Below are 20561 nucleotides of genomic sequence, written 5' to 3'. Positions count from 1 at the left end.
AGAGAACATATGTTGGGGGGAAATAAGGAGTGATTGCTAATGGGTATGGGTTTCTTTGTGAGGTGATGAAAATATTTTAAAATTTATTGTGGTGATGATTATATAACTCCTTATGAACATACTAAAAATTACTGAATTTACACTTTAAAAGGGTCAGTGTTATGGTGTTTTAATTATTTCTTAATTTTTTAAGAAAGAAAGTTAAACAGAGTTACATATGACCCAGCAATTCCACTCCTAAGTATACATCCAAAAGAAATTAAAACACTTGTCCACACAAAAACTTATACAGGCCAGGTGCCATGGCTCACGCCTGTAATCCTAACACCTTGGGAGGCTGAAGCAGGAGGACTGCTTGAGGCCAAGAGTTCAAGACCAGCCTGGGCAATAGTGAGATCCCATCTCTATAAAAAAATTTAAAAATTAGCCAGATGTTATCCTGTAGTCCCAGCTAGTCAGCAGGCTGAGGCAGGAGGATCACTTGAGCCCAGGGGTTTGAGATTACAGTGAGCTATGATGACACTACTGCACTCTAGCCCAGGCAACAGAGTTAAGACCCTACATCAAAAAAATAAAAAAATTTAAAAAAAAAAAAACCTTACACATGGAGGGTCATAGAACAGTATTCATAATAGTCAAAATTGGCTACAAGTGATGAATGAACAAACAAAATGTGATGTATCCATACAATGGAATATTCAGTAATAAAAAGGAACAAAGTACTACAACATAGATAAACCTTGAAAACCTTATGCTAAGCCAGTCACATAAGATCACATATTGTATGATTACATTTAATATGAACTGCAGGTTGGTGGTTGCTTAGGGCTAGGGAAGGTGGTGGGAATGGGGAGTGACTGCTAATGGATGTGGAGCTTCTTTTCTGAGGTGATGAAATGTTCTAAAATTAAATTGTGGTGACGGTTGTACAACTCTGTGAATATACTAAAATCCACTGGCGTGTACAGTCTAAATGGGTGAATTTTATAGTATGTGAATTATATCTCACTAAAGCTGTTAAATAAAACAACTTGGAGCTGAACACCAAAAAGAAGATAAAGAAGGTATAAGAACCTTTAAAAATAGTGTCAAGAAAGCTAAATCTCAAGTGCAATACAGAACAAAAAGGGCACTTTTAAATACAGAACAAAATGAGAAAGAAATAGGTCTCTGCCCTGTGCCAGCAGTATAATAATGATAAATGACAGAGGTAAAATCCTCAATTACTATTTTTGCTTCTGCCTTCTTAGTTCCCAAGAGGGAACTGAAGCCCAATATGAATAAAGAGGTAGTAAGCGTAAACTCAACTACTTTAATAAGAGTTCAAACGTCTTGGAACAGATGAATTAAAGCCAAGGGAACTGAGAGTAATTTCAAACGAGACTGCTAAAACCATGTCAATGATATTTGAGGAATCATGGAGAAAGATGTTCCAGAAGACTGGGCAGGTGTAATTTCAATTTTCAAAAAAAGGGTAAAAGTTAATTCCATAAATTACAGACCAGTGAGCTTGATATAAGTCTAGATTATTACAAGTACAGCTTGCAAGAACTGAGAAATGGAAGAATAAGCACTAGAAGTCAGCTTGAATTCACTAAGAAAAAGTAAATTTAAGCTAATCCTTATTTCTTTTTATACTATTACTAAGGTAGAAGCTATGAGAAATATGGTAAATATAGTGTATCTGGACTTAGCAAAGCGTTTGATGAAATCTTTAATGAGATCCTTAAGAAACAAATTGAGAAATAGGAGCCGGATGTTTAATTTTTGTTAGATGGATTAATAATCACTTGAAGGACCATTCTCAAAGCATGCAGATTACCAGGTCACTATCTTGCTAGAGGAAGGTTTCTAATAGCATACACCATAGGGTTCTTCTAGCCTTAGGAGCTTCATCACTTAAATCCAACAACTTGAATGAAGATATGGAAACCATGCTGATAAGGTTTATATGTGCTAACATCGGGAAGGGAGAGTGAATACTTAAAAAGACAGAATCAGGACATTGATTTTAATTATAAGTAGTTGGGGATAAAATAAAACTAAACTAAAACTTAAAACTTGCCTGGACCAGATGAAATTAAACCACAAGCCAGATAAAAATCTCATACCTGAATTAGACAATGAGTGCAAGGGAAAGAAATAATTTTTCACTATTTCTGAAATTAGCCTCAAACTTAAATTGCAGTTACTGTTAAAATGTGATCTGAAATATCCCAGTCAATACACCAATAATACCATCATGAGTACTAGATATTTTTATCTACAACTGTGACCTTAATTACTCTCTCACCCTCTTTTAGACGATCTCCTTCAGCCTTGGTTTTCTTCTGCCTTTCTGATCCAGCAAGGTCTACAAGATGTAGCTTGGAGCGAAAACTACTATTCCTGTAATAATGACAGGAAGACACAAGTGAGAATGGTCCACAAGCTTGAGAGTAGCTGAGTATCAAAGCTGACCAGCTGTCAGCTCTCATTTTTTTTCAAGTCAGTCAAAATGGCTACATTGGTCACTAATGCCCACAATCTGATGTCTGATGATTTCTCAATTGAAGAAACAGCTTAACATTCAACCTTAATAGAACTAGTATTAAAAATCTCAACTCTTGGAGTTAATAAAAAAAAATCTTGACTCTTTAAATTTTAACTTACTTGTCACTTTTCTTTCTTTGCTCTATGGAGATTGTAAAGATGGCATGAGATCGGGATGACTGGGAGTTCATAGCTGTGGAGGCCACAGTCCTACAATTGTTGCCCTGCTCCAAACAGGAAACAGTATCCAGGGCAACTAAAACAGTCTTCTCAGTGAGTCCCACAATCTAATTCCAAGAAAGAAAAAAATTCCCTTATGATTCATATTTCAAATGCTTGATCAGAAATATAGGGATTGGTGGTTTAAAAAAATGCCTTGTTCTAGTAGAACCTCAACAAACAGAATAGGTATGGTAATGAGGACTGTTTTAACCAGCAACTCTGTGAAGATCACTGGAAACCAAGGTCTCCAATCTTCCTTAGGAATGTCAGTAACGAGGGTGTCAGCCAATACTGGACCTAGAAAAGATCTCTAGATTTTAGGGTGACAATTGCTAGGTGCCTTCCAGGGAGCTCCAAGTGAAGGTGACCCTCTTTCAAGATCTTTTATTGTATGCCCCATGCTGGTATATAACACTGTTCTGAAGTTTTGCATTTATGCTGTCCAATACAGTTGTCACTGGCTACATAGCTATTGAGCACTTGATAAATGGCTAGTATGCCTTAGGAACTAAATTTTAAATTTTATTCAATTTTAATTAATTTAAATTTAAATAGCCACTTGTGGCTAGTGGCTACAATATTGGACTGCTCAGCCTCAGAACTCTGTAAATAATTTAAAAATATTTAATGGATATTAGCATTTCTCAATAAGTAACAAGGTGATAAAATTGAATATGCATCCTTTCTTCCCCACTAGAGCTCCCATCTAGAAATTCTAGATTAATAAAGGGAATTAGAACCACCCAAAATCTGAAAGACTGAGATGTTAGTAGCTATTTAAAACCACAGTGGCAAATAAAAGGGATGTTGTCAACATTTTTTAATAACATGAAATAAGAGACAAACACACCTTTATGCCTTCCTTAGGGTCCTCTCGTATATTTATTTGAGGGGCTTTCTCACGAGAAGGGCATAGAAGATCCAAAATTTCTTCATTGTAAATCTGGTATTATTAAAAATAAAGTGGCAAAAACAAGATGTTAACAGTTGTAGTCTCTGAGTAGTGGGATCATAGGTAATTTTTAAAATTCTTTGTGACTTTCTATATTTAAAAATTTGTTTACAATGAACATGTGTTATTTTTAGGATAAAAAGGACATTAACCCTATAAATCATCATTTGATATGCTACAAGAATAAATTCACATATAACTTGTAACATAATTGAGACTGCCCTCTTAAAACAGATTATCTTAGGAATAGACATATGAAAAGTTACATGGATACCCAAATTCAATTCTTTGATGGTGTTATAATAGCATCACATTCACTAATCTTGTTAAAATGAGAACGATGGGTCCTTTGGGGTGGGTGCAAAAGGAAGAAGTGGCAACTAATATTTGAACAGCAAGCAGAACTTTGAGTGCTTAGAACGGTGTTTAGCACATAGTAAGCACTATATTTGCTATTATTGTTGTTGGTATTATTTAACATACCAATTTCCTGTGTTATTTTTATATTCATTTACCTTGGCTGTGACTAGGTTAATCAAGAGACTGAAGAAATGATGTTAATGATGTTAACTTCCCCTCTTTAACATGCTGAGATTCAGCTTCAGGATGAAGTATTCACATATAATTTATAATCGCATATTTAAATTGTATAAGTGTAATTACTTCCCCTTAAAGATACAACATCACTGCTATAGAACTGACCAGCTAGTTTCCCAGAAGCCATTAGCTCCCTAACCATGTGTTTTTGGTGTCATGAGATTAATTAGATATAACTGGCCAGTCTACTTGCATATTAATATACACTAGAACATAAACTCCCATAAAGGCAGAAATTTGTATCTGTTTTGTTCACTGATATATCCCAAATACTTGATATATCCAAGTGCCTAGAACAGGGCCTGGCACATAGTAGGTACTCAATAAATATCTGTTGAGTTAACATACTCTATCACCACTTAAACAGTTCAGTATTTCACCTGATTTTTATAACATTCTTTATGAGGCAGCAGCATTATCATTTAAGCCTCAAAACAGGAAAGGGAAAGCAAACACTTTTTTGTGGACTCTACAGGGAATCAGTAATAGAGGAAAAACTGGAATTAAAGAATTTATATCATCTTCTTATATGGCAATGCCAATTCCTCTAATAATCAGATTAAATAGACTATTCTAACACCAAGGAAAGAATTGTATGGGAGCCAGATCCAACTGAGCCAGTAAGTTTTCTCTATCAATTTATTAAAAAGTAATTTACTAAAAATGCAATTTACTAATTTGAGTCATGCCAGGAAAAACCTGACTTGGATTTATTTTTCTACAAAGATAATTTTGAATTCAGAATAATTAAAGATAAATCACTTACCTCTAAGTAAGACACTTTCAGAGTAAATTCGAAGTCACTCTTTTTATCAATTTCTTTGAAGAGCAGTTGTATTACCCTAGGAATGACCCCAACTGTTGGCTCATTTTCTTGCTCTGCAGTATATGTACCTCCCATCGAATAGGTTTTTCCTGAGCCAGTTTGCCCATAGGCCAGAACAGTTGCATTATATCCTGGCAAAATAAAAGTCGCATGCATAGTAGTATTCAAACATTTTCATCTATTCAATATATTCCATTTCCTTCAGTAATTACTTGTACTAAAACTGAGATTGTTTTCTTAAGGTAGACATAAAGAAAAGTTCTGTGGGTAACATGACTTTGCACTAATCAAAATAAGCAAAAACCAACCAAACAAACAAAAAAACCCTCAGAATGCATCCCCTTCTTGATAGCCCTTTAAAAGCTAAGAAGTCAAACAATTAAAGGTAGGACTGAGGTGGGGAGGAGGAGATGGGTATATTCACACCTAATGGGTGTGGTGTGCACCATCTAGGGGATGGCCATGCTTGAGGCTCTGACTTGGGCGGGGCAAAGGCAATATATGTAACCTAAACATTTGCACCCCTGTAATATGCTGGAAAAAAAATATAGGACTGAGATAGTGAAGGTGGCCAAGATACTGTCAATAGCCACTCAAAGCTTTATAATTCTACTATCTCCCTACCCCAAGCAATTCTAACTTATGGTAATTAAATGAAAGTCTTAGAAGCTGCATAAAAAGAGGGATTGTGGCATGTATTTCTTTGATTAACAGAATCTTCATTGGAAAAGGCAACAACATTGTTTTTACAGACAATAAAAGTATCTACTTCCTATCTGAATCTTGGAATGTATCTGGACCATATTATCAAGCTCCTCACAAAAATATCATCCTTTAAGTATGATTCAATGTGATATATACCCTTTGCTTTTATGGAGGATTGATAAAGACTCATTCATTCAAAGGTGTTCATAATAAAGTTAACTGTAAAAAAGCAGGTTAAAATAATTGTTAAGTGTAAATGTTCTGTGTAGAAGAAAATCAAAAGAATATCAATTATTAACATTTTGATGTTTATTTCTTGGTAACAGGATGGTAAAGGATTTTTTAGTTTGTGTTTTCTTTTTTTCCTTGTTTGCATTTTCTAAATTATTGAACAGAATGCACTATTAAACAGTGGCTGTGTCTTTTGTTGTCACCTCTGTTATTGTTTGCAGAAAGACCCACTAAACATATTTCAGTTTCAGTTTAGTTCCAGTACAAATGTTTCTTTTATAGATCAGTTTTTATATTTTGTTTTGTTAGATAATCCAAATTATTATTACCTGGGGCATTTTCCTTTTATCTCATAAAGTTTTGACAGCAATTAGAGGCAGCTAAACCCAACTACAACTGTAGCAAGATTTTAAAAAGAAACAATTAGACAATATATGGGCTATTCTCACTTTAACTTCAATTATCATGTTGTCATGCACTACATAATGATGTTTTAGTCACATAGACTGAATATATGATGGTGGTCCCATAAGATTATAATGGCACTGAAAAATTCTTAGTGCCTAGTGACGTCATAGCCATCATAACATTGTAGTGTAATGCATTACGTGTTTGTGGTGATGCTAGTGTAAACAAACCTACTTCACTGCCAGTCATAGAAAGTTTAGCACATACAATTATGTACAGTACATAATACTTGATAATGACTGTATTAGTGGTTTATGTATTTACTTTACTATACATTTTATTATTTTACAGTGTATTCCTTCTATTTATAAAAAAAAAAAAAACATTAACTGGCCAGGTACGGTGGCTCACGCCTGTAATCCTAGCACTCTGGGAGGCCGAGGCGGACGGATAGTTCAAGGTCAGGAGTTTGAAACCAGCCTGAGCAAGAGCGAGACCCCGTCTCTAGTATAAATAGAAAGAAATTAATTGGCCAACTAATATATATAAAAAAAATAGCTGGGCATGGTGGCACATGCCTGTAGTCCCAGCTACTCGGGAGGCTGAGGCAGGAGGATTGCTTGAGCCCAGGAGTTTGAGGTTGTTGTGAGCTAGGCTGACACCATGGCACTCACTCTAGCCTGGGCAACAAAGTGAGACCCTGTCTCAAAAAAATAAAATAAAAAATAAAAAAATATAGAAAAAATTAGCCAGGCATGGTAGCGCACGCCTGTAGTCCCAGCTACTTGGGAGGCTGAGGCAGAAGGATTGCTTGAGCCTAGGAGTTTGAGGTTGCTGTGAGCTAGGCTGACGCCACCGTACTCTAGCCTGGGCAATAGAATGAGACTCTGTCTCAAAAAACAAAAAACAAAAAAAACATTAACTGTAAAACAGCCTCAGGCAGGTCCTTCAGGAGGTATTCCAGAAGAAGGTATTATTATAGGAGATGACAGCTCCTTGCATGTTACTGCCCCTGAAGACCTTCCAGTGGGACAAGATGTAGAGGTAGAAGACGGTGATATTGATTAACCTGAGCCTGTGTAGGCCTAGCCTAATGTGTGTGTTTGTGTCTTAGTTTTTAACAAAAAGTCTAAAAAGTAAAAAATAAATAAATAAATAAAATTAATTTAAAACATAGAAAAAGCTTATAAAATAAGGATTAAAGAGAGAAAAATGTTTATACAGGTGTATAATGTGTGTTTTAAGGTAAATGTTAGTATGAAAGAGTCAAAAAGTTTTAAAAAATTAAAAAGTTTATAAAGGTGATATCTCATTTTGGTTTTGATTTGTATTTCCCTAATGATTAGAGATGTTGAGCATTTTCTTATGTTTGCTGGCCGTTATTTTGTCTTCTTTGGAAAAGTTTCTCTTCATGTCCTTTGCCCATTTATTGATGGGGTTGTTTGATTTTTTTTCTTGTTGATTTTTTTGAGTTCTACATAGATTCTTGTTATCAGCCCTTTATCAGATGTGTATAAAGCAAATATTTTCTCCCATTCTGTAGGCTATTGACTCTAATGATAGTTTCCTTGGGAAAATGGCCCTTATAAAAAAATCCCAAAACAACAAATGCTGGTGAGGATGTGGAGAGATAGGAACACTCTTACACTGCTGGTGGGACTGCAAATTATTACAACCTCTGTGGAAAAGAATTTGGAGATACCTCAAAGAGCTAAAAATAGAAATGCCATTTGATCCAGCAATAGCACTATTAGGCATCTACCCAAAGGAACAAAAGACATTCTATAATAAAGACATCTGCACTCGAATGTTTATGGCAGCACAATTCACTATTGCAAGGATGTGGAAACAACCCAAGTAAGCGCCCATCAATCCATGAGTAGATTAATATGCTATATGTATACAATGGAATACTACTCAATTATAACAAATAATGGTGATCTAGCACCTCTTATATTTTCTGGATAGAGCTTGAGCCCATCTTCCAAAGTGAAGTATCACAAGAATGGAAGAATAAACACCACATGTACTCACCATCAAATTGGCACTAACTGATCAACACTAAGGTGCTCACCGGTAGTAATATTCACCGGGTTAGGGGGATGGGGCTGGGTAAACTCACAACTAATGGACATGGTGACCATTGTATGGGGGAAAGGGCACACCTCAAATCCTGGCTTGGGTGAGGCAAAGTCATAACATGTAACCAAAATGTTTGTGCCCCCATAATATCCTGAAATAAAAAAAAAAGTTTATAAAGTAACAAAGTTATAGTAAGCTAAGTTTAATTTATTATTGAAGAATGAATTATTTTTATAAATGTAGCGTAGCCTAAAGCGTACAGTGTTTATCAAGTCTACAGTAGTGTACAGCAATGTCCTAGGCCTTCACATTCACTCACCACTCACTCACTGACACCCGGAGCAACTTCCAGTCCTGCAAGCTCCATTCAAGGCAAGTGTCCTACACAGATGCTCCATTTGTTATCTTTCATATTTTTTAATCTTTATTTTAATTCAATTTTATTTTTTTTGAGACAGAGTCTCACTTTGTTGCCCAGGCTAGAGTGAGTGGCATGGCATCAGCCTAGCTCACAGCAACCTCCAACTCCTGGGCTCAAGCAATCCTGCTGCCTCAGCCTCCCGAGTAGCTGGGACTACAGGCATGCGCCACCATGCCCGGCTAATCTTTTCTATATATATTAGTTGGCCAATTAATTTCTTTCTATTTATAGTAGAGACGGGTCTCACTCTTGCTCAGGCTGGTTTCGAACTCCTGACCTCGAGCAATCCGCCCATCTCAGCCTCCCAGAGTGCTAGGATTACAGGCGTGAGCCACCGTGCCTGGCCCATATTTTTTATCTTTCACACTGCATTTTCACTGTGCCTTTTCTATGTTTATTTTATTTCATTTTATTTTATTGGGTAAAGAGATATAATAACAGACTGTATAAAATTCAGGAAAACCTCACCCAGCAAGAGCCAAAAACAATACTAGTCTGTATTGTTTAACAGTAATTCAGACAATCTGAGGTGGCCTATGAAACTAGCAAAAGAGTAAAATATCTTCCCAAATGAGGAGGCACCACATGTTCTTTGTGGAAGTAGCTAAGCCACCCCGAGATCCCAGTCCCCTGGAATCAAATCCATTAGCAACAATCATCCTTAATGGAAAATAATCTCGCCTCCCAAAATGTAATATAAAAATGACACAAGCGAAAACTCAAAACTAAGAAACAACCAGAGCAAACTTTAACACCTCATACTTCATCTATGCCCCCACGGTCACGTACTGAGGCACAGTCCGCCTTATTACTTATGTTGCTTCATTACCGCAGAACACAGCAAAATTTAGCATATCACTGTTCCTACCACATCCCTCCCCATCAAAAAAAGTAAATAAACTTGCCCCAAATAAAAGTCAGCATTAGCCTGGGGATTTGACTGCAATATTACTACACTAACCCAGGATATTTTAATCCTCTTCCTACTTATTTATAAAATATCCTCATTCTGAGAGCTATGGAAGCATTATAAACATTGTTGCATTAGATTCCTCTTCTTGAGGTAGTTCAAAGGTAAAACACAGGAGATTTACCTATTTTTCTACACTACCATGATGGGGTAATTATCATAAAAGGCCTACAGGCAAAATCCTCATCCCCCATTCTCATAGTATTATTGTTTTTTTCCCTCAGATCAAACAAACTAACTGGAAACACATACATGGAGATGAAAAGTCACATAAAAATTTAACAAGCAAAAGAAACATAAAAAAAGAATCTGTAAGTATCATCACACTAACAGTCTAAATTTCACTAAAGAAAAAAATTTACTTGGTTTACCCAACCTACAGGCATTTTAGAAAGGATTTAAGACATTAAACAGCTTATAAAAATAGTGGAAAAATTTTAGGTGGGAATAAAGAGTTCTCTCAAAATGCCACATCCACAAGAAGTTCGTGGCAAACTGTCTGTCCGAGGCTGCCTCGCACACTGGCACACTCTAGGGCTGCCGCTGCCCTCCCGCTCAGGTGGGCTTCAGAGGTGCAGGGATAGTGGCTGACACCTCTTCCAGGTAGGCCAAGGAACTCTGAGGGATGTCCACTGGCTTTTTGTGCTACACACTGATGTCCTCCAGCACCTGCTGCCAATGCCTCAGCTTTGTCAAGTGCTTCTGGACCAGCACATCCTTCTGCTGTAATTCATTCCTTAGCTCTGAGACATCTCTTTGATAACTTGCTCTGGTTTCTGGACAGATAACTGCAATCTTTTTTGTAGAAAAAAACATTCTGTCTGTCGTGCAATATCTAGAAATTTCTGGATATACTCATCAACACCCATTCGCATTTCTTCTTCTTCTTTTTTTTTGGAGACAGAGTCTCACTTTGTCGCCTGGGCTAGAGTGCCATGGCATCAGCCTAGCTCACAGCAACCTCAAACTCCTGGGCTCAAGCCATCCTTCTGGCTCAGCCTCCCGAGTAGCTGGCACTACAGGCATGCACTACCATGCCCAGCTAATTTTTTATATATATTTTTAGTTGTCCAGCTAATTTCTTTCTACTTATAGTAGAGACAGGGTCTCACTCTTGCTCAGGCTGGTTTTGAACTCCTGACCTTGAGTGATCCGCCCACCTTGGTCTCCCAGAGTGCTAGGATTATAGGTGTGAGCCACTGCGCCCAGCCTGAATTTCTTCTTTATCAGTGCCATTGACATAGTCCTGACTCACCAGAGAAGCAAAGCAAGCCTCAAAAGATGACTCCAACTCATCCACCAAAGTACTGTTAGAAGGTCTCTGAGCGCCGGGTGCGGCCTGAAAAAGCATAGCCTGCCCTGGGAGTTCCGGCGGGGGTGGTGGAGGCCCGGGTGGCTGCCCAGAGAACACACCACCTAGCAGAGCTGCCATGTCTGGAATCCCTTTTCTATGCTTACATTTACCAACACTTACTACCATTGTGTTACAATCGCCTATAGTATTCATTAAAGTAATATGCTATACAAGTTTGTAGTCTGGGAGCAATAGGCTATACCATATAGCCTAGGTGTCTAGAGGGCTATATCATATAGGTTTGTGTAAGTACACTCTATGATGTTTGCACAATGATGAAATCGCCTAATGATGCATTTGTCAGAATGTATCTCTATCATTAATCCATGCATGACTATAACTCGCTAATTAACTATAGGGAAGAAGCTACTAAAACTGTAAACATGGCATCTAGAAGGAGCCACAAATCCAAATTTACATCAAGATGAGACAAATATGAATGTAGGGAAGGTTGACCCATATTAGGGTGGTAGACATGTTCTAAAGGAACACAAGGCAAGCTTTCTCTGTTAAATGATGAGTGTATATATGTCAAAGCTGTTAACTACGATTTACCAAGATAATTTAGGAGTCTAAGTTTTGAAACAATGTGTCAATCTAAATGAAAGCTTTGAAGTTTTGAAATAACTTGTTGGTCTACATGAAAGATCATAAGAAGATGTTAAATTGAGGTTTTCACTGTAATAGGTTGTTGGTATCACCTAGCATAACTGTGGGGCAAGAGAATAATATTCCATAACTTTCTGCAATACCACAGATATGTATAGATAGCAATAACTTGGGAAACCAGGTTTCAGTACTTTCTACAAAATACTCAGGACTCTATAGTACCAAGAGTTCAGAGTACAAGAGGGTGCTGTTGGGCTGCCTGTAAGAAATACTGGCTTTGTTTTTGCAGCTGAGGGCAATGTTAACCAAACACATGTATGTTGGAATCACTTTCTACTTTCTACTGCCTTTGAGTACTATAATTAATTCTAATAGTTTACCAAGCTAAGAATATAAAAGTAGAACTATAGTGTTCTTATTATGCTGTAGAGGTACATTCTGAGGAAGATGACCAGATAGTGAAGGGCCTTAAAACCATATTGTTTCAGGAATAAAGGAAAGGGGAGATGGTTAATTAGAAGAGAAACAGAACCATATAACAGTCTTCCAAATGCTATTTGTAAAAAGGAAAAAACATTAACTTTATAGTGGAGAAGCCCAGCAGATTAACACCTTAATCAAATGATCAAAATGGATATCAGCAGTAATAGTACAAATCAAAATCATGTGCTACCTGGTAGGATTCAATGAGAAGAACACAGCACCACTTTTATGATATTTCTACGAAAAGATACACAACTTGATCTAATCATAAGTAAGCTTCAGATAAACCAATATTGAAAAAAGGTTTACAAAATAACTGGCCTGTGACTTTCAAAAGTGTCAAGATCATAATAGTCCAAAAAAGACCGAAAAACCATTTTAGAATCTAAAGAGGCTGCAGAACTAAATACAACACATGATTTTTGGACTATATCCTTTTGCCATAAAGGACTTACTGGGACAACTGGTGAAACTTGAATGGGGTTTGAGGATTAGATGGTAGTAATGTAGCAATGTAAATTTCAGGATTTTGATGGTTGTATCGGGGTAACTTAACAGTCCTTCTCTGTAGGAAATATAGAGTAAAGCAGCAGTCCCCAACCTTTTTGGTACCAGGGACTAGTTTCATGGAAGGCAATTTTTCCATGGATGGGAGGGATGCTTCAGGCGCATTACATTTATTGTGCAGTCAAAGCTCTCTGCTAATGATAATCGGTATTTGCAGCTGCTCCCCAGAGCTAGCATCACTATCTGAGCTCCTCCTGACATCATCAGGCATTAGATTCTCATAAGGAGCGCACAACCTAGATCCCTCATATACTCAGTTTACAGTAGGGTTCCCACTCCTATGAGAATCTAATGCCACAGCTTATCTGACGGGAGGCAGAGCTTATGTGGTGATGCGTGTGATGGAGAATGGCCGTAAATACAGATGAAGCTTTGCTCCCTTACCCGCAGCTCACCTCCTGCTGTGTGGCCCAGTTCCTAACAGGCCATGGACCGGTCTGTCTGTGGCCTAGGGGTTGGGGATTGCGGCACTAAAGTATTTGGAAGGCATCAGGTCAACAACTCCTCTCAAATGGTTCAGGAAAAAAACGTTCTTTATGCTGTTCTTACAACATTTTTATAAGTTTGAGATTATTGTGCTAATATTTTAAAATTTTGAAGCAAAGTGTTCAATGTGCCTTGAGCCATGCATTAAAAAAAATATGTGAGTAGCTGTTGCCTAGAAGAAGGCTTCTGCAGATGGATGAACTAACATCACTGGGAAGAAACTATTGGGAAATAAAATTCATTTCAATATAAAGATCTTTATGGACAGGCGCAGTGGCTCATGCCTGTAATCCTAGCACTCTGGAAGGCCAAGGTGGGAGGATCGCTCAAGCTCAAGAGTTCCAAACCAGCCTGAGCAAGAGTGAGACCCCCATATCTACTAAAAATATAAAAAAATTAGCCAGGTGTGGTGGCCTGCACCTGCAGTCCCAGCTACTCGGGAGGCTGAGGCAGGAGGATCATTTGAGCCCAGAAGTTTGAGGTTGCTGTGAGCCAGGCACAGCACTTGTAGCCCAGGCAACAGAGCAAGACAAAAAAAAAATCTTTATATTTTAATTAGAGCTGTCCAAAACCCAAATATCAACTGGACTACCTGTGAGTCAATGAGTTCCCTGTCAAAGAAAAAAAACATTTATTTGTGACAGAGTCTCACTTTGTTGCCTGAGCATGAGGGCAGTGATGTGATCATAGCTCACAGCAACCTCAAACTTCTGGGCTCAAGTGATCCTCCTGCCTCAGTCTCCTGAGTATCTGGTACTATAGGCTCACCACCAAGCCCAGCTAATTTTTCTATTTTTTGTAGAGATGGGGGTCTCGCTATGTTGCTCAGACTGGTCTTGAATTTCTGACCCCAAGTAATCCTTTTACCTCACCTCCCAAAGTGCTAGGATTACAGGCATGAGCCACCGTGCCCAGACTCAAAGAAAAAATTTTAAACAGACACTGAAGTTCACCTAACAGAGATATTGCTGGAAAGCATTTTTCATCTGATGGAAGGTTTAAACTAGATGATACACAAATGTCCCTCTCACCTTTAAGGCACTACTATGCATGATTGTACTTCTTTTAAATGAACCTATGCTTTCAATCTTGAGTAACCACTATACTAGAATAACAATTAGACATCTCTCAGGCACTGCTCCCTTCTTTAGCATCCTGTTATGGTCTTAACAACATTAAAGTCTTAGCTTCTGCAATACAGATTATTAACTAGCCATAGTATTCAGAGGCTTTAGGAGATCCCCTTCTCCACCTAAAAGAATTTTACTCATCATTCAAAACCTATCTCAAAGGTTCCCTATTCTGTGAGAGTCATCCCAAATTCCGCAAGCAGAGTTAGTGCCAGCCTGTTGTTTTTCATACCACTTTGTATAAGAGCAGTGCTACTTCTACAGAAGAACTGACTGTTGTATATTTTTAACTTTTAAAATACTTTTTCCTAAAGATAGGTGTAAAAAATTTAAAAATTTTTATGTATTCAAAATTATTTATGTAGTCATCTACCTCCATTCCTACCCGCCCTGGACTTTGAACTCATTCGGGGCCTGAAAGCTATATTATTTATCTCTGAATCCCTCAACAAGTTCTGCAGTGTCTGGGGCTCAAGTAGGTTAGCATACTAATCACCATCAGTACCCACCAAAGAGCTTATAATCAAATGAGGTTCCCAGACAAAAATATATACAAGTCAAAATGAACAGAAGTACAGAAGCAAATACAGTATAAAACTAACTTCAAGGGTACAGAGACTTTCACAAATGTTATTAGGCTAGGGGCTTTTTGAAGGCAGGGATCATGTTTCATCCATTCCTGTGTTTGCAGCACCCAAGCATAGTGCCTGACACATAGCATATGCTCAAGAAACATTCAACGAATTAAAGAGCCTCACCTTTAAATACGCCTTTTATGAGTGGCGCTACTGCTGTATTGAAGACTTCTTCCTGTTCAGTAGAGGGGTCAAACACAAAATCATAGGTAAAGGATTTATCGGTACCAACCACCACCTAGAGAAGGCAAGGGAGAAGCCATAAGCGAAAAAAATAGTGAAAGAATAGGCCACACCCCTCACTGCCATTTGGCCCCGCTGTCCAGACACAGGCCCTGGACACTCACCTGAGGCTCCCCGGGCACGAAGGAAAGGCACATCTGGCAGCCCTCGCTAATCTCTTTGGGGACCAGAGGGCGACAACGCAGAGCCACTCTTACAGGAATTCCCTTCACCTCTTCCTTCATGATCCTACTTCAGCACCGTCTCTGGAGGGGAGATAAAAAAGGCTTGCTGGTGAGTCTAGGTAGGTCTGCAGGGGTGGGAGGGTTCCTCCTCAGTTCCGGCCCCCCTCACAGGGTGGGGTGGGTTATGGAACTCAGCCTTGGCAGCTGCAGCCTCCCCTCCCAGCTGGATCGCCCTGCCTCCTACTTGACCACTTTGGGACTGCCTGTCAGCCTGACACACTGAAGACAGCGAAGTGGCATCTGAAATGAAAAGATAAAACTCCGATGGGGACAGCGACAAACAACCAAGGCCCCACGGTACCGGAACAACATGTTCTGAGCTAAGGTGTGCCCCCTTAACTCACCAAACCAAACGTCCCTTCCCCGGTCTTCCCCGGTGTCCCGCCGCCCTGTCCCAACCGGAGTTTTAACCGCCAACTTTCAAATCAGTCCCAGTGACGCCAGCCAATCGGAGCGCAGACGGCCGGTGGGCGGAGCACGCACGTCGGCGCGCGCAGGCGACGAGCTGGGAAAGGGAGGCGTGCACGTCGCATTCCGGCCCCACCTCTTCCCGACCCAGCCGGGTATCCGCTTCCGGCTCCCAGGCTGAACTGGTGGGGAGCGGAGCCTGAGGTGGCGAGGCCTGGCCGCCCGCAAGGTGGTTTACGCGGTCGTGAGTGCGGGACGCAGACAGGATGCAGGGCGGGGATCTGGAGGGTGGCTGGTGATGAAGAAAGGGTCGCCGTGGGGACCCACCATTACTAGTCACATCAGGAGAATGTGGGGCGGTGCCTTGCCCAGAGTCCCTGTGGATAGATGGAGTCGGCACTCCCTTGGGCTTTGAAAGTTGAACATTTTAGACGCGACCTGATTTCCTCTTTTCCAGGAAGGAGACAGTAACATGTATTTTCCAGAAATGAGTTCATCTTTCTAAAGTACCTAGCAGGTTGCTTGGCATCCAGAAGATGTTTAGCAAAGCTAATAATAGTTTTTTTGTTTGTTTGTTTGTTTGTTTGTTTGTTTTAAAGGCAGAGTCTTTCTCTGTCACACCAGGTAGAATGCAGTGACGTCAGCCTAGCTCACTGCAACCTCAAACCCCTGGGCTCAGGCGATCCTCCTGCCTCAGCCTCCCGAGTAGCTGGGACTACAGGCATGCGCCACCACGCCCGGCTAATTTTTTTTTTTTTTTTTTGAGACAGAGTCTCGCTTTCTTGCCTAGGCTAGAGTGAGTGCCATGGCGTCAGCCTAGCTCACAGCAACCTCAAACTCCTGGGCTCAAGCGATCCTCCTGCCTCAGCCTCCCGAGTAGCTGGGACTACAGGCACGAGCCACCATGCCCGGCTGATTTTTATATTATATATATTAGTTGGCCAATTAATTTCTTTCTATTTTTATGGTAGAGACGGGGTCTCGCTCAGGCTGGTTTTGAACTCCTGACCTTGAGCAATCCGCCCGCCTCGGCCTCCCAGAGTGCTAGGATTACAGGCGTGAGCCACCGCGCCCGGCCTAATTTTTTTATATAAATATGTTTTTGGTTGTCCAGCTAATTTCTTTGTGTGTGTTTTTTGTTGTTGTTGTTGTTTTTAGTAGAGACGGGGTCTTGCTCTTGCTCAGGCTGGTCTCAAACTCCTGGGTTCAAGTGATCCTCCTGCTTCAGTCTCCCGAGTAGCAGGGACTACAGGTGCTTGCCATGATGCCTGACTAATTTTTCTATTTTTAGTACAGATTGGGTCTCTCTCTTGCTCAGGCTGGTCGAAAACTCCTGAGCTCAAGCAATCCTTCTGCCTTGGCCTCCCAGAATGTTAGGATTAGAGATGTGAGCCACTGTGCTGGGCCTCTTCTGTCTTTTTTATTCGTTTTCTCCTCCAATCTTAACACCTAGATAAGCCCCTAGAATGATGGCCTTAGAATGGGTTGGAGGTGCTTTCTGAAACTTGCTGGGCTACTATCCCTTTTGAACCACTTTTGTCCACTTTAATCCATCCTTCCATTCCAGGGTCTTGCCTGAGATGGACAGCCGGATTCCTTATGATGACTACCCAGTGGTTTTCCTGCCTGCCTATGAGAATCCTCCAGCATGGATTCCTCCTCATGAGGTGGGAACCATCTATATTTCTGAGTAGGGGATTTTTCCTACTGGGCATGAGATGATGCATGAAAGGTAGGATGGCAAAGTTAGAAAGTTAAATGGAGAGTGAATCTTAGCCTTTGTTGTAGCCGGAGGACCCAGAAACTGGATTCTGAGCAGCAGGGCCTATTGGGAAGTTCTTATGGAGCCTCCTGCCAAGGTTCATTCACACTAGTGAATTCTGGAAATTCAGAGCTCTAGTTTCCATTCTGTCAAGAGGTGAAGAAGTGGGAAGATACTGGACTGCTAACATGTCCCAATGCTATCCATCCACTCATTTGGACAGTGTTATCTAATCTACTTAGGCTAAGTCTTTTCCTGACTTTAGGGTGATGCATTAGTCTTCTGGAGAAGGTAGATGTGAAGTCTAAGACTGGTATTAAAATTTCTAGGGTTTCTGTGTCTTGCAGAGGGTATACCACCCAGACTACAACAATGAGTTGACCCAGTTTCTGCCCCGAATTGTCACACTGAAGAAGCCTCCTGGAGCTCAGGTGAACTTATGGAACCTCTTATTCTAGGTCAGATTTGTCCATACTGGAAGTTGGCGATGGTTAGGGGGATAGATTGGGAAGCAGGTGGGGATGGGAGGAAACTTTTCTTCTGGTGGACAGAAAAGCTAAGATATAACTTCTACAACTTCTGACGTCACTCAGAGGAAAACACAAGCTGAGCTATTGTATAGTGATGCTGCTATGTGTTCTTGTGTTTGTGGTCTCTATTGAGCCCCCATTCTGTGCTCTTGTGTTACAGTTGGGATTTAACATCCGAGGAGGAAAGGCCTCCCAGCTAGGCATCTTCATCTCCAAGGTGTGTGTGCCTGGTAGGCAATATGGATAGCTGCGTCCCTTTGTTAAATTATCAGATTGCAGAACGCTGATGTCCCAAGGGCTGAGAGAAGGATGACTCAGTGGACTCATTGAAGGGGCGTAATGGGGACACCCCCTTTCCCACTTAAAACTTTCCATTTGGTGGACCATATGTCTCCCTTCATTGACATAGAAAAACAATACCGTCTTACATTTGAATAGCACCGAATTTCACTTACAGTCTTCTGAAATTACCCCATCCCAATCACATGTGTTCTCTCTTTACCAACAGGTGATTCCAGACTCTGATGCACATCGAGCAGGACTTCAGGAAGGGGACCAAGTTCTAGCTGTGAATGATGTGGATTTCCAAGATATTGAGCACAGCAAGGTGAGCGCAGCACTTGGGCTGAGGTGGTATAAAAAGCCATCCCAAATAAGACAGGTTGGACAGGATTAGCCATCTGTAACTTGATACGAAAAAGAAAGCATCTTGCCAGGCACAGTGGCACATACCCATAATCCCAATTACTTGGGAGGCTGAAGCAGGAGGAGTTTGAGACTAGCCTGAATAACATAGCAAGATGCCATATCAAAAAAAAAAAAAGGCTGGCACAGTGGTTCATACCTGTAATCCCAGAACTTTGGGAGGCTGAGGCAGGAGGATTGCTTGAGCCCAGGAATTCAAATCTCAGTGAGCTATGATCACACCACTGCACTCCTCCAGCCTAGGCAACAGACTGAGACCCCATCTCTTAAAGTATAGATGGTATAGCATGTTCCTCTGAAAAAGAAAGAAAGAATGCATCACTCCTGGGGAAGTGTACCACAGGGAAGCAGCTGTTAGTGACCTAGAGGTTGGAGTGGTAAATCCCTTTCCCCCTTGTGATTCTATCCTGGGTCATCTCTCTTCATTTGTACAAGCTGCTTTGTTCCTTCCAGGCTGTTGAGATCCTGAAGACAGCCCGTGAAATCAGCATGCGTGTCCGCTTCTTTCCCTATAGTAAGTGCCACTCTCTTTTTTACTTCCTTGGCAGGGCCTAGGTAAGAACTCTTTAAATACTGACGACTAGAGGCCCCACAAGTTGGGGGTGGAGAATTGGGAGCCGAAGCCTGAAAATAACCTACTTTTTTCTCTCTTTGCCTCAGATTATCATCGCCAGAAAGAGAGGACTGTGCACTAGAGAGTTGCAGCCCACAGCCCTTCGTGTGGACTCTGCCAGGACAAGCTGGCTAGGCTTCAGGGGAGCCGCTTTTACTCTCAGCCCCTCCCTGGCATAGCAGAATGGGGAGGATGGGGAGACAGCTAGCCAAGTGCATTACCCAAACTGTACTGTACTTTTAGTTTCCTGGTTTTCTAGGTGAGCTTCATTCCCTGAAAGGAGAAGGATGATGATGTCTACATATAACCTGGGGAACCCAGTTAGAAAAGGCAACTGACATATATAGAATACCATGTGCTAGTCCCTTACACATTGTATCATTTTAGTTGTAGAAATTAGTAGGAAAAAAAGAATCTTAGAGATCTTCCATCCGATTCACCTGGCTATCTCATCCCATCTTTGTACTACCAGAGGTTTCATACACTTTGGAGACTTCAGTAAGACCCTGTTTTTGCACCTTCCTCCTCATATCCTCTCCCCAGAAAAGTAAAACACAATGCTAAAGAAATGGTGTGACTTTTGAGTGATGCTGATTGGATATAAAATGCTATTGAGGCAAGGATAAGCTCTTCCAAAGACAGGGGCCACTGGAAAGAACTATACCTACTTTGCAACTATCTTTGGCCAGAACATTAGGGAGACCCAGGAACCTCAGTCACAGTATTACTAAGGAATGGCATAGGGTAAGGGGTACTGGAAGAAACAGTGCCCTTTCCCTTAGGAGCTTCAGAGCTTCAGACATTACTCTGCAGGTGACAGTATTAACATAATTCTCTCTTCTCCTTTCCCAGATTCTTTGATCTGG

The 20561-nt window shown here is 40.4% G+C and overlaps 2 protein-coding genes and 1 pseudogene across 5 annotated transcripts in view; 1 reads left to right on the top strand and 2 right to left on the bottom strand.

Moving 5' to 3' along the window:
- The window catches only part of KIF4A (kinesin family member 4A), a 101392-nt gene extending 85274 nt beyond the window's left edge, over positions 1-16118 (bottom strand). Inside the window, exons 1-8 of one of the 2 annotated variants that reach the window (XM_012736232.2) lie at positions 16022-16118; positions 15862-15917; positions 15558-15698; positions 15334-15448; positions 5070-5260; positions 3605-3697; positions 2653-2819; positions 2294-2388 (exon numbers count right to left, since the gene is read on the bottom strand). In XM_012736232.2, coding sequence (XP_012591686.1) covers positions 2294-2388; positions 2653-2819; positions 3605-3697; positions 5070-5260; positions 15334-15448; positions 15558-15677 — 781 coding nt within the window. In that variant the 5' untranslated portion in view covers positions 15678-15698; positions 15862-15917; positions 16022-16118. The remainder of the gene's footprint in view (positions 1-2293; positions 2389-2652; positions 2820-3604; positions 3698-5069; positions 5261-15333; positions 15449-15557; positions 15699-15861; positions 15918-16021) is intronic. The other variant, XM_012736231.3, reaches the window with a different exon arrangement.
- On the bottom strand, positions 9413-11378 carry LOC142865923 (mediator of RNA polymerase II transcription subunit 28-like; annotated as a pseudogene).
- Positions 16119-16179: 61 nt separating the features above from the next.
- Positions 16180-20264, top strand: PDZD11 (PDZ domain containing 11). Of its 3 annotated transcripts, none has more exons than XM_012736237.3 (7): positions 16183-16329; positions 17653-17752; positions 18195-18278; positions 18538-18594; positions 18886-18984; positions 19536-19596; positions 19743-20264. In XM_012736237.3, the coding sequence occupies exons 2-7, from the start codon at positions 17666-17668 to the stop codon at positions 19775-19777; spliced, it is 423 nt and encodes a 140-aa protein (XP_012591691.1). In that variant the 5' UTR covers positions 16183-16329; positions 17653-17665; the 3' UTR covers positions 19778-20264. The 3 variants fall into 3 exon arrangements, with proteins under 3 accessions (XP_012591692.1, XP_012591691.1, XP_012591690.1); XM_012736236.3 differs by having other exon boundaries at positions 16186-16314; XM_012736238.3 differs by lacking the exon at positions 18538-18594 and having other exon boundaries at positions 16180-16314.
- Positions 20265-20561: the final 297 nt, after the last annotated feature.

The sequence above is a fragment of the Microcebus murinus genome, chromosome X (genome assembly GCF_040939455.1).
Source record: "Microcebus murinus isolate Inina chromosome X, M.murinus_Inina_mat1.0, whole genome shotgun sequence".
Classification (NCBI taxonomy): domain Eukaryota; kingdom Metazoa; phylum Chordata; class Mammalia; order Primates; family Cheirogaleidae; genus Microcebus; species Microcebus murinus.
This window is presented reverse-complemented; position numbering and strand designations above follow the sequence as displayed.

What these genes read in the sequence shown, in the direction of transcription:
- PDZD11 (XM_012736237.3), top strand. Translation starts at nt 17,666, where the DNA reads ATGGACAGCCGGATTCCTTATGATGACTACCCAGTGGTTTTCCTGCCT. An exon ending in CATGGATTCCTCCTCATGAG is followed by an intron (nt 17,753 to 18,194) that starts GTGGGAACCATC and finishes TGTGTCTTGCAG; the next exon opens with AGGGTATACCACCCAGACTA. An exon ending in AAGATATTGAGCACAGCAAG is followed by an intron (nt 18,985 to 19,535) that starts GTGAGCGCAGCA and finishes TGTTCCTTCCAG; the next exon opens with GCTGTTGAGATCCTGAAGAC.